The sequence below is a fragment of the Galeopterus variegatus genome, unplaced genomic scaffold, assembly GCF_000696425.1.
Source record: "Galeopterus variegatus unplaced genomic scaffold, G_variegatus-3.0.2 Scaffold1205, whole genome shotgun sequence".
Taxonomy (NCBI): Eukaryota; Metazoa; Chordata; class Mammalia; order Dermoptera; family Cynocephalidae; genus Galeopterus; species Galeopterus variegatus.
The window spans coordinates 236,256-249,779 of NW_007727316.1; the positions used below are offsets into that span (position 1 = coordinate 236,256).

Genomic DNA, 13,524 nt, shown 5'->3' on the forward strand with positions numbered 1-13,524 from the left:
GTTTCTTCATGAGTAAAATGGGGCTAGTAACTGTACCTACCTCCCAGGGTTGTTATAAGGATCGAATAAGTTAGCATTTGTAAAGCACCACTTGGAATAATGCCTGGCACTTTATATGGGTTCCAGGCAGGAGACAGTAACCACAGAGTAATTTGAATGGGGAAGCTTTGTAAATGTATATGGGAAAAATAGATATACAGTAATAATTAGTAATAGGATTAGCTACCAAGGGGTAAGAATTCTAAATGCAAAAATAGCAGATACAGGGAATAGTCAGCACTAGAGGTGAGGCAGGGTCCCAAGGAAGGAACAATTCGGAAGAGCCTTCCCCCCCTCCCAGACCTCGGTGGGAGTGTGTGGCTGAGGCCCACTGGAGGGTGGAGCAGCTCACCGAGGTGCTGCAGGCTGGGGCTAGGCTGGCAAGCAGGAAACCACCCACAGAGTCCTGGAGAATACCGGGGAGCTTCCTTCAGAGGTGCTGACTGACTTGCCAGGAGTCCACCTGTGGGGTGTCACTGAACTCACTGGGAATCCTGCTGGGGCAGCAGCAAAACTTGCCAGGAGGCTGCCCACAGAGATGCAGTTGAATTATCTGAGGAGCCAGCAGGGGGACCCAACAAACCAGAAGTTGCCAGAGGCATTGTTTGTGGGTGATGAAGGCCACCGAGGGTCCCATACCCACACCAAGCACTGCAGGAGCAAGAACTCATGGAAGCACACCAAACCAGGAAGAAAAGCCCTTCCTCCTGCGGTGTCCCTCCAGTGACAAAATGTGACATCATACCAGCTGGCAAAAGAGAAGTATTTACAGGGTCCAGCTCAAGTATCACAAGCAGGGCAGTGAAGAGTGGATATGCAAGTGAGGGGCGATGAGTTGGTAACTGGAATACCCTTGGGAAGAACCAGAGAGTATTTAATAAATATGGTAAACAGCTATGCAGCATACAGAAGGCTTTAAGTCCTATCTAGCTCATCTCTGGGAATGGGAGTAGCAAGCTCCGACAAGAGGAGACCTAGCATAGTGCTTAGGGGTCTGGACTCTAAAGATAACATGGATGTGAAGCCTGGCTTTGCTTGTGCTAGCAGCTAGACAGCTTACCTACCTCTGTGCTTGTTTCCTCCGTCTGTAGAATGGGGATAATACACCTACATCATAGAGTTAAAGTGTATTAAGTTAATATATAAAGTGCTTAGGAGGGTACGTCTTAGTTTTTATTAGGTGGTCACTTGCTTAGAACAGCCAAGAAAAATGCTTACACCAAAAAAATATTACAACAAAACCAGAAATGTAACTGGGAGCTAATAGGGTAGGTTTTCTAATCGGCAGGCCTGAAATCTCCTCCCCCACCATTCCCATGGCTCCCCTCCTGCCTGAGTGACAGCTCCAATGTCCTCTTACTTATCCACAGCCCCCAGTTAGGAGAGGCAGTTATTCGCTCAGGTTATATCACCTCACTAGAGCAATGATTCCCAACTGGGGGCAGTCAATCCCCTGCCCCCCAGGAGACATGTGGAAAAGTCTGGAGATATTCTTGATTGTCACAGCTGGGGCAAGGAGTGCTGGCCTGGGATGCTGCTAAATATCCTACAGTGCTCAGTTTAATCCCCACAACAATTATCTGTTCCAAAATGTCAATAGTGCCACTGTTGAGAAACCCTACCTAGAGGGTACGAGGGATTTGGAGAACGGGACAGAGACAGAGTAGATGAGCAAGGCCATGTTGCCTTGACTCCCCCAGCTATGCTGGGTTCTTGACTGGTTTTGCCTAGGCTACCAGCTCCAGACTCTGACCTACTGCTGGGGTCTAAATGCACAGTTTCTGATGTCCTTGGACTACTAGTGTCATCTACATAGAAACTGACTTCCCCTGTCTTCCAAAACAAAAAATTAGCAATGAATTCTTGAAAGAGCTGTTACTGAAGCAGAAGTGTCCAACATTTTAAGAAGTCTTGGCAGAAGGAAGCAATATTTGCCTTTTTCCAACTTTACCAAATATGCTACTTTTTTCTTTCCATGATGTGCCCTCTGTTTAAAACAAGTTTCTCTTCTAAGCCCCAGGCCCCCAAATTTATTCCTGGAGGTCAGCAGAATTTTACTAAGGTAATGAGGGCTTTAGGGTGAAAGAAGCAAATGGGAAGGGTGAGAAGCAACATAATACAATGAGAAGCTGTTCTATAAACAAGTAGGGCAGAATACCTACTGACAGCCAACATAAAATTCTATTTGTCTTAGCCACAGCCTGCATCAGAAGCCGTTTAGCTAGCACATATGAAATGTGTATGGGCTGTCTGAGGCAACACATGTGAACAAAGAAAAATGAGCTCTTCTGTAACAATGTAAACCATGTGCATCTCACGAGGCTGAGAGGACTGCAAGTGAAAACAGTCCCTTTGAGGCTGCACCACCAACCAAATTCCGTGAATATGAAATTTTGGAAACAGCTGGAAACCAATTTTTTTTTCCTGTGAGTTATTCACGATGTTTCTTTTTTTGGCTGTCCTACATGCTTGAAATCCTGCATACTAATAGCAGCCCTCAACAAAGAATCACTCATCCACTAGTAACTGAGGAATAAGCAACGTGTTCACAGTTCTCAAGGGAGAGTTTTAGCATGGGAAAATGACAGTATTTTCCATAATTAAAAATTTCCTAGTTAACTTATGAAGACACATATGTAAATCATTTGAAGATACTTTTCATTTGCTACAGAAGCTCTTTCCCTTTGTTTTATTAAGTTCATACTTTCGATTTAGCATCTAACCAACATCCTATCAAATAAAAATTAAAGCTATTCAAAGGGGTTGCAGGTATAAGGCAATCCTTTACAAGACAACCTTGTATTCATATAAATGTTAACATTCTTTACAGAATAATTTACTACCACCAGCCTTTGTGCACATTCACAAAGCACAATGCTATGTAAATGAAGTTTTCTATGGACACTTTCTCAGGTAAAGCCAAATATGCTTCTATGTTAATTCTGTCTTTTAAAACCAAGGTATAGCCATATAATAATTATACTGTATTTGTTTGGGGAGTGAGTCGGCCATTGTTTCAATCCTAGAGCTTGCAAAAGAGGCAAAGGGATTCAGTGAGTGTACCAGCAAAGGCGAGGCATGAAGCGGGAGGCGAGAGGCCAGGCTGCTGCTTTCCCTGACCAGTACCCACCACTACCTCTCTGGGGTCTGGTGATGCATGTCTCTGAATTACTTTAAACAACTTGACAAGTTATGTAGGTGTTACGGTCATCACCATTAGCAAATGTACTCGTTAGCAATATTAACTAAGGAAATTTCACAAGAACCCCCTTCATTCTTCTGACAGTGTAAACTCTGCAAGGTCAGAAATCAATTTCTCTACCCCCTGAAGACTGCTGCCAGAAAAATTTCCTAAAATAATTTGGGGACAGGTGGTTGCCTCAACTGTCCAGAAATTTACTGAAGGCCTACTGTGTACTAGGCACTGCAGTTACAGAAGCAGCAGAGTCCCTGTCTAATTGGAGACAGACACGTAATCCAATACTTCAACACTCTCCTGCTCAGAAACTTCACATATTAAGCAAATTCATAGACTTTTACGTTTCTTCTTCCCTCTAGCTTTTCCTTTAGTCAGAGTGATGCTGTGTCATTCTGCAGAAATCATATTATGGGGCTAAATGTGTGTGTGTGTGTGTGTGTGTGTGTGTGCGCGCGCGCGCGCACGTGTGTGATCACTATTGTATAGCAGTAACTTTTCTGAACCTTACTTACCTGATCTTTTTTTTGGCAGCTGGCCTGTACGGAGATACAAACCCTTGACTTTGGTTTACAACACCGTGCTCTAACCAACTGACCTCATTGGCCAGCCCCTTCCTTGATCTTTAAGAACTGGGAAAGATTACCTTCATTATACTGTTGTTCTGAAACTAAAAAGCAATGAAATAAAATATATGAGAATACTTTATAAACTGTAATGTAAGGCAATATAAACAAAACAAATCCTTCAATATGTCCCCATTGCCAGTCTTAGGCACTCCTTGACACAACTGGTTTAATTATTTCATACATTATCTGGGCAAGAAAGCAATTTTGCAAGCAGAATTAGATAACTTATATAAAATGACAAGCTTTCAAGCTACTAACGGGCTCCAAGGCTGAAATAAGTACAGTCACAGAAAATGCCACTTTTTATGGAAAAGTTTTACTTTACTTTGTAAAAAGTATATTTACTTTATTCTTTTAAAGCAATGCAAGTACAATAATAACATTTGAGTAAAAAGTACCCTGCTTTAGAATTTATTTTTTAACACATTGAAGGCATACTGTTCACTGAAGGTAGACACATGTGATCCAATTACAAAACACAACCTAAGAGTAAACATACACAACTGAACAGTCATGAAAAAATAGAGGATTAATGAAAATATTGTTTAAAAATATTAAATTCAAGTTATACAGAAATTTTATGCATTAAAAAATCAAATTGTATAATCAGAATGACTCTTCAATGGTCATTTCCAAAAAACAAATATTAACTTTAGTTAAAAAGTCAAACTTTTCGGTCCCGGTCCGGTACAGGCGCGACACTGAGGGTTGCGATCCGTTGCCGGACACAAAAAAAGACAAAAAAAAAAAAAAAAAAAAAAAAAAAAAAAAAAGTCAAACTTTTAACTTCTCTTTTTCAAAGTACTTTCAAAACATCACTATTCAAATTAAAATATTTTAACTATTCATTTCAATGATATTATACAATTCTTGTTCCAAGAAATCTTCTCATGGTATATATAAATAAATCTGCTAACGGAAAAGGATAAGAAAAGTTAATCTAGGAAAGAAAATAGTTCAATTAAGTGAGAGTCGAAGTGTCATCTCAACTTATTGTCTTTTTTCCCTCCCCACTGTTTCTTTTCATGTCTTTTGAGACTGAGTAGTTTGGAGGCAGCTCAGCTTGATCTGCATTTCCTCTCTAGAAGCCCTCTCGGCTGTGGTACTGCACAGGGAAGTACTAATAGCACCATCTCCATCTCCCCAGACAGGAGTATCTAAGCCCAAACCTCATGCCTATCTCTGGCTGTGAGAAGGAACATTACCAAAGTGCCCAGAGTCTATAATTATTTAAGCAACAAAGTGGACTTCTCTAGTGATTATTCTACTGTACTGTTTTGTTGCCTTATACCAATTAACCATTAAAAAAACAAATTAAAGGCCAGAAATTCAAACTGTCCATAGACAAGTAATCATTTAAAAGTTGGGAAAATGAGAAGTAAATAAAGCCCCAACCACTTAAAGTTTCCTCTCCTCCATTCCTACTTCACACAATTCAATTTTCCTGTAATAATCTCAAATATAAACATAAGTTTTCCCTCTAGGGCAACAAGAAACAGTGTCGCTTATTCGTATCAAACAGGTTGGAAGCTCTGGGAGACAAAAAGGAAGATCTAAGTCCACATTTTTACCCCTCAGCCTGGTCTCTCCCGTGGTCAGTCTGCACACTCAGTGCTGGAAGCTTCGGGAGGCGGCGGCTCGGGGGAGCGGGGCTGCATCCCTGCAGAGGAGCTGGGCAGGGAAGGCGCCGGGCACAGCGGAGTCCTCCTCAGCTTTATCACTCGATGCGCTGCGGGCTTCTTGTCGGGGAGCAGCACCTTTGCTGGCGGGGTATGTGTGGCTCCATTTTGGGTGCTCCCGGCCCCACGGGAAACCTGAGAATGCCCAGGTGGCCCGGTGCCCACAGGGGATGGCGCAATGCCCTGAGCTGCCTTTCCACTGCTGCTGCCTTGAGACCGATCTGCTGTCAGCCGAGATGAGGTCTGGACGGCAGTGCTTAGAGCCACCCTGACTGAAGCTGAATTCTTGACTTTAATTTGGGTGCTGGTGGAAGGGCCCAAAAATCTGACTGGCTTAGGACCAGCCTTACAGTTCACGCCTTCTTCTTCCTCTTCATTGCATGCTATCAGTCGCCTAAAAATACAGACGCATGTCACTTTCAGCATTTACAGGTGAGTTACTAATGAAAACGTCTCCAAAGTCTACCTTCAGGGTTAATAAAAAGGCTCTCCTAAAGAATTAGAGTCATACCAGCCACCAAAAAAAAAGAATTAGAGTCAAGAGGTTTATAGGTATCGACCTACCTCATCTCTCATCTCCCAAGTCAATATGTAAATTAGGAAATTTACAAAAGATTATTTCAACTTGAATACAAATTGTGCCTTTTAAAATCACGTATGACATTAACACCAACAAGTTAAAATTTGGAGTATTACACAAGAATTTTACAATGTTATCACTCTGTTCCCAAGAATCCTGATGTGATCCGGAGGATAACCAGGAATATCCCAAGTTGTTTTTCCCAGAACTGCTGTTTCAAGAAATTTACTGAGGAAAAGAAGGGTTTCACAGTCAAATAAGTTTGAGAAATGCTGCTGCATATTTTTTCTTCCTCTTGGAGCTCTAAAATCCATATTAACATATTAAAGGTTCTGAGAAGGCCTATACTACAGACACCTGTTTAAGTTTGTTAGCTCGTATGTCCCAGTCATTCTGTGATGAAACCTTTGACAGCCAGTAACACTTGCATTCTGTGGAACACATTTTGGGGACTGCTAGGATGGTCAACCCCTTGGTATGGTTAGATGCTTTTTGAATTTGAGAAGTATTGGACAAACCCTCAAAGATTCCTGAACTGAGTCTACCATTCATTATAAAAAGCCTAAAGAGAGAGCATTTTTAAAAATGACCTTAAAACTGTCAAACAACCATGGTCAAAACCCTGCCTGCTCCCTCCACCAGCTTCGCTTCCTGAGGACCACCCCAAAAACATGAAGGGTCAGGGCAATCCTCCAGGTCCACTCCCTCCCACGCATATTTGTGTGTTGTGAGAGGCAATTATAACATAGTGATCTCCCATTCTTGGAAATGAGATCATAACAGCATGGTTCTTTGAAAACTGTAAGTAGCAAAGAATGCAAATATAATGTAGTCAACCCTAGAACTCTACTGAACATAATCACATTTTCTCTGGTGGGTCACATGGCTCCTCAGGACCTCACCAGAGCTTCTCAGTCATCTTATTATCCTGTCGGTGCATCCAAGATGATGCCTCATAATATCCTAGAAGAAAGACAACTAGCACAGAAGAGTCTCCACAAACCGTTCCTGCCTGCTTTGTTTTCAGTCTACATCTTCCACTAAACTCTATACCAAGGTTTCGCAACCTTGGCACTATCACCATTTTGGTCAGTTAAGTCTTTGTTGTGGGGCTATCCTGTGCTTTGCAGGATGTTTAGCAGCATCTCTGGCCTCTACCTACTAGATGCCAGTAGCAACCCCCTCCCACAGTGTGGCAACCAAAAATGTCTCCAAACATTGTCAATATCCCCTGGGGGGCAAAATCACCTCCAGTGGAGAACCACTGCTCTCGACCCAAATGATATTTGCTAATTGTAGGTTCAAAAGGCAAATTATGACCTTTAAGAAATAAGATCTGTTTTGACAAGAGATGATTAACTACTAAAAACTGGGCTGGCTGTTAGCTCAGTTGGTTAGGGCATGGTTTTGATAACACCAAGGTCCAGGGTTCAATCCCTCTACCAGCCAGCTGCCAAAAAAAAAAAAAAAGAATAAGCTTCTCTGCATTTCTGTGAAATATCCAGAGGGCAAAAGTAAGAAAGTAGTCTCAAATTCCATAGAGGTAACAAATCAAATTATAGATCAGGTGATCAAGAAATCAGAACATCTGAAGGCCACAAATAAAACCCAGACACTAAAAAAAGAAATGTGATTTTAAATGTATTTAAAACACAGTGAAAGACACAGATACAGAGTGAATTTAATGCTAATAATTTCATGGAACACAGGAAAATATCATTAAATAAAATGCTATTTGTGGCAGTCAAAAAGAAAAAAGAATTCAGAATAAGGCACAGGAAATTTTAAGTGTTAAGTATAAATAGATTTTTTTACTTTTGCCAAAAAAGCCTGGGATTTCACTTTTGTGGGGAAAAAATACTCACCACAGCATTCCCACTATGTCCACTAGTATTTTTAAAATCACACTCTCCTAATAAGAGAATACTATACATCTCGTTTTAGAGAATTATTCCCACTTTTTACATAGTTTTGGTAACTGTATTTATCAAGATCCATATTTTGATGGTAAGGAAGAGTACTCATCTAGGTGATTAATAAGCTTAGCAAGGTCAAGAACTATTATTCATTTCCCCTTCATAAAAGCAGTAAAAACCTAGTCACAGATTAAAAAACGAAACAAATAGTCAACAGAGCACAGATCACCTCTTTCGAATAGGGCCCATGTGATGCAGGCTTCCAAGCAAAGGACGCTCTTCCAGAGTCCAACACTCTATCAGCTCACGAGGCACCCGCCAGTAGCTAACACCTGGAAGATAAAAAGACACAATTAAGAGACCCACCGTCCACTGCAAAATGTTGAGTAACGCTGTTTCACTTAAGACTGGCCAGAAAGATTTTGAGGATCATGCCCCTCACTGACGAAGGGAGGTATGCACCACACGAACAGCAAGCACCGTGAAAAGCCAGGACAGGAGAGTGGCCTGGGTCTAGGAAGAGTTGGCCACCAGCTTGGCTTTGCACGGATTAGCATAAAAACTCAGCAGGTCATTATGTGCGCCCAGGGCAGCTGAGTGTGTACTGAGTAAGGACACAGGCTCCGGCCAAGACTGCCTGGGTCGGAATCCCACTCTGTCACTCACTAATCATCTGACCTTGGGAAAGCTACTTTTCTGGGCCTAAATTTTCTCATCTGTGGACTGGCTGGTTAGCTCAGTTGTTTAGAGTGCAGTGTTGCTAGCACCAAGGGCAAGGGTTCAGATCCCTGTACCGGCCAGTCGCCAAAAAAAAAAAAAAAAAAAATTCTCATCTGTGGAATAATAACAATAATAACAGTCACAGGACTGTTGTGATGATTAAATGAGATAATAAATACAACGTGCTTAGAAAAGGGGCCAGCACAGACTAAGCATGCAATAAATGTCAGATGCCTTTATTATCAGCTGTAGTAGCAGCACTACACAGTGGGGTTATATCATTTGCTGTATCTACTTTATTGTGTTGCTGTGACAATCAAATCAGGTAAATTCTGTGAACCACTCTGTAACTGGCAACCACTAAATATGAGATTTCATTACCCTACAAGCACCTTTTCAAACAAGAATAATCTGAGTTAATGTGTTAGGCCAAGATCCCAGTCAAATTCATTTTAATTTTTAAATCTGATATGTTTCTGACTGAAAGCTGAAAAATATATTCGTGTGAGCCTCAAAAACATTATGCTAAGTAAAAGAAGCCAAACATAAAGGTCACATATATGATCCCGTTTATATGAAATATCCAGAATAGGTAAATCCATTAAGACAGAAAGCAGACTGGTGGTTGCCAGGGGCTGCAGGAGAAAGTGGGATGGGGAGTAACTGCTTAATAGGTAGAGAGGTCCCTTTCAGGGTGATGAAAAAAATGTCCTGGAACTAGATAGAGGTAATGGTTGTACAACTTGTGAATATGTCAAATGCCACTGAAATGTATATGTTAAACTAGCTAATTCTATGTTATATGCATTTCACTTCAATTTTTTAAAAAAAGAACCATAAAATAATAATATATAGACACATATAAAAAGGCTTTAAGAATGATGTTGAAGAAAAATTGCTTAGCATTAAAAAAAAAGAGTAACCTTTTTAGTCCCAAGAATGGACTCGGTGACTTCTTTGTACTATTAAAGTTCTGGTAATAAAAAAACTAAGCAAGCTAGGCATATAAGTTATTATATATAATAGACATTTCTGATACTCAAAGAACTCTATGAACCTTATTTTAAGACAATAACTTTATGAAATTGCTTGATCATGCTCCCAAAACACAGAGCGACATATGCTACAAAAACATTCCCAAATCCTGTCCATTAAGTTTGTTTTTTTAAAAGTCACATAGAGATACAATTTATATAAAATAAAATTCACCCGTTTTTGGTTCATAGTTCAATGAGTTTTGACAAATGTATATAGTCACGTACCCATACCCACAATCAAAATATAGAACATTTTTATTACCCCAGAAAATTCCCTCATACCCCCTTGCAGTCAATGTCCTCCCCTCCATCCCTTCTTTTGCCTTTTCCAGGATGTCATATAAATAGAATCAGACAAGATGTAGCCTTTTGTGTCTGACCATCTTTAGCATGATGCTTCGAAGATTCATCCAAGTTGATGTATGTAAAAATAATTTTTTCTTTTATTTATTTCTTTTTTTGTTTTTTTTTAAAAGATGACCAGTAAGGGAATCTCAACCCTTGGCTTGATGTTGTCAGCACCACGCTCAGCCAGTGAGCCAACCAGTCATCCCTATATAGGATCCGAACCCGCAGCCTTGGTGTTATCAGCACCGCACTCTCCCGACTGAGCCACAGGCCAGCCCCTTTTATTTCTGAGTGTAATACATTGTGTATGAATATAACATTGCATTTTGTTTTAAAAACTTCATTTTTTTCCTGTCTATAAAGCAATTCACATTCATTATACCAAGACTGGAAAACAGAAAAGTATATATAAGAAAATCAAAACCACTCCTAATTTGAAAACCAGGAATCAAGGCTCAGGACATACTGATGTGTTTCATTCCAGTCTTTTTTCTATTCATATGATATGCACATAATTAAAAAAACTTTACATTTAATTTTGTTTCCTGCTTTTTATCATTTCTTATGCTATCATGGGCATTCATCTTTATAAAAAGTTATTCAAAATAATCTTAATAGTTTTATTATATTCCATCCCATGGATGTGCCAAAATGTATTCAACCTTCTATCATTAGGCATTTAGATTGCTATTATTTTGTCCCTATTATGAATAATGCTTCATAATTAAACTTCTCTGCTTATTAGCCTTTGTCTGCATTTGACTATGTCCTTAAGGCAGATTCCCAGAAGTAGAATTATTGGGTCAAAAAATATGAAAAATTTTGATGTTATTGATGTGACAAATTTCCTTTTTTTTAAAAGTTATATGAATTTTAATTCCAGCCAGGAATGCATGAAAGATCTTTACTAATCTGGCATATAAAAAATAGTTCTCATTTCATGTATTTTTCATTGATAAATAATAAGGTTGAACCTCCTGCCTCATACTTATTTCCTCTTCTAGGAATTTCATGGTCATGAACCTTGCACATTTTTATGTAGTAAGGATCAAGTTGATTTTCTAATCAATTTACATAACTGCTGTTATTAAGAATATTCTTTGGCCAGTTAATGTAACATTATTTATCCTCATTTTAAAGTAGTCTTTTAATTTTTTTATAATTTTTTATGTTTTAAAGTTTTTAATACTTTTTTATGTTTTAAAGTTCTTTAGTTATTTATCAACCTTTGTCTTTATGATTTATTTTGCACTTATAATCTTTTCCTATTAAAAAATCAGTTATTTGCTTAAATTTCCTTTTAGTTTATTATCGTTTCTTTCTCTATTCATAAATCCACCTGGGATTGTTTTGATAAATGATGTGAGGTTAAAGTTTTGATTTTCCTCCCAAGCATATTTCTCCATCCATTACTTATTAGATAATGTATCATTTTTTCACTGATATGTAATACTTTTTAAATAACATAGCATTTTTATTCTTACAATTTTATTAGGGTCTACTCTTGATCTCTGTTCTATTCACACACACGGTTCTTATCATTATAGATTTATAGCATGTTTTACCATCAAATAGCTAGACTCATCTCTCTAAATGTCCTTGGCTACTTTACTTGTTCATTCTTTCAGAAGAATTTCAGAATTATTTCCTCAAGTTCCCAAAGAGTTATATTGATATTTTAATAAGAATTGTGTTAAACCTATAATTTAATCTGAAAAAACTGACATCTTTATATTCAGATTTCTCACTCAGGACCATGGTATGTCTCACCATTATCTTGAGGTCATCTTTTTTTTAGATAGAGGGATGGATGGATGGATGCATGGACAGACGGACAGAAAGACAGATAAATATATTTTAGCAGTTTTCTTCATAAAAGACCCACGCATTTCTTGAGTAGTCCCAAGGGCAGTCCTAGTTATTTTATGTTTATGATTTTCCCCTATAATTTCTAATTAATTTATCATAGGTAAGCTGCTGATCTTTGTATAGATCTATATGATCTATAGTATCCAGCTAAGTTAGTCTACTAAACTCATCACTTAACATACTTTAAGTTGATTCTTTTGGGTTTTCGAAAAAGTCACTTTATCCATAAATAATAATGACCCTGTCTTCTCCCTTCCAATAGTTTTTTTCTCTTACTTCTGTTTCCTGTCTTAGGAATTTCCACAGGCCTTCCAGAACTTTGTTAAATAACAACGATGCTTCATTACATGCTTTCAAAAAGTTAAAATCGTCACTCAGTTTGTTTGATCCCAGTTTTCTGCCTCAGCTTCCTAAGTCGGTGGAGAAAAAAGCTAAGCAGGGGTCCTCCTGAAGCCTCCTGGGCATCCTGCCAGTTCAGAGGCACAAAAGGAGACAAGAGAACACCATTGGGTTTGTTCCTCAACCTGAGAAAAAATGTCACAAAACATATTAAATCTAGAGTAATAAGTTTAAAGACATCATCCTGCCTGCTTGAGGGGTACAATAAGAAAGGAAAAAGAAAGAAAAGTGGAGGCAAAGTTGACAAAAGGAAGATGGGGTGATGGAGAACAGATGATGTAGAGTTTTTAAAAGCCTTTTCTTCTCCTTTTATTTATTCTTATGTGACTGACAGTCTGTCTCTATTAGCTTTTCAGATCATTTGAGGACTGGGATGTGTCTTATTTATCTTTGGAACCAGTTTTAGGACTTATCATAGGACTTTGTTCCTAATAGACACAATACATTCTTGTTAATTAAGAAAAATACTTAAGCATAGAACAGTTAACCCTCTATGATCCTTAAACAAGTGGTGTGGGACTCAGGTTTCTCAGGTTTCTCATCTATAAAACAGGAATGGTAAATAGTGTAGAGTTGTGTTAGGACTAAGAGATACTGAATGTAAACTACTTATCACAGTGGATATTTAGTATATTATTATTATCAACTCTCACTAAGCAACTTGATACAGATGGTCAATTTTCAAAGTCGTATGTAAAGATTAATTGTTTTATAAGGGCTCTTTAGACATCTTCCCTGGCATTATTTTCATTTTCTCTCCCTTTTCTTGATTACATATTTTATGCTTACTTTAGAACTATACTTCTTAGGACAATGCTAGGTACATAGTAGGTACTAAATAAACCCCTGTTTAATTGAATTAAATAAGCATAATAACAGAAGCACATTTGAGATTACTGAATTATAAATTATTAATAATATCTAACAACCTAAGGGGTTTAAAGATTTGTAAGTAAACTGCCCCAATGTTACAATGAGATGATACTTTGATGCACTCAAAAAAATACTTTCTGGGCCGGCCCGGTGGCGCACTGGATGGTGCGCCACTTGGGAAGCGCGGCGGCGCTCCCGCCCGAGGGTTCGGATCCCACATACAGACCGGTTCCCGCTCA

General features: G+C 38.8%; 1 protein-coding gene across 1 annotated transcript in view; it reads right to left on the bottom strand.

The window, feature by feature from the left end:
- Positions 1 to 4,160: 4,160 nt before the first annotated feature.
- The window catches only part of KCTD18 (potassium channel tetramerization domain containing 18), a 15,796-nt gene continuing 6,432 nt past the window's right edge, over positions 4,161 to 13,524 (bottom strand). Inside the window, exons 5-6 of the mRNA XM_008575553.1 lie at positions 8,269 to 8,371; positions 4,161 to 5,937 (exon numbers count right to left, since the gene is read on the bottom strand). Coding sequence (XP_008573775.1) covers positions 5,460 to 5,937; positions 8,269 to 8,371 — 581 coding nt within the window. The 3' untranslated portion in view covers positions 4,161 to 5,459. The remainder of the gene's footprint in view (positions 5,938 to 8,268; positions 8,372 to 13,524) is intronic.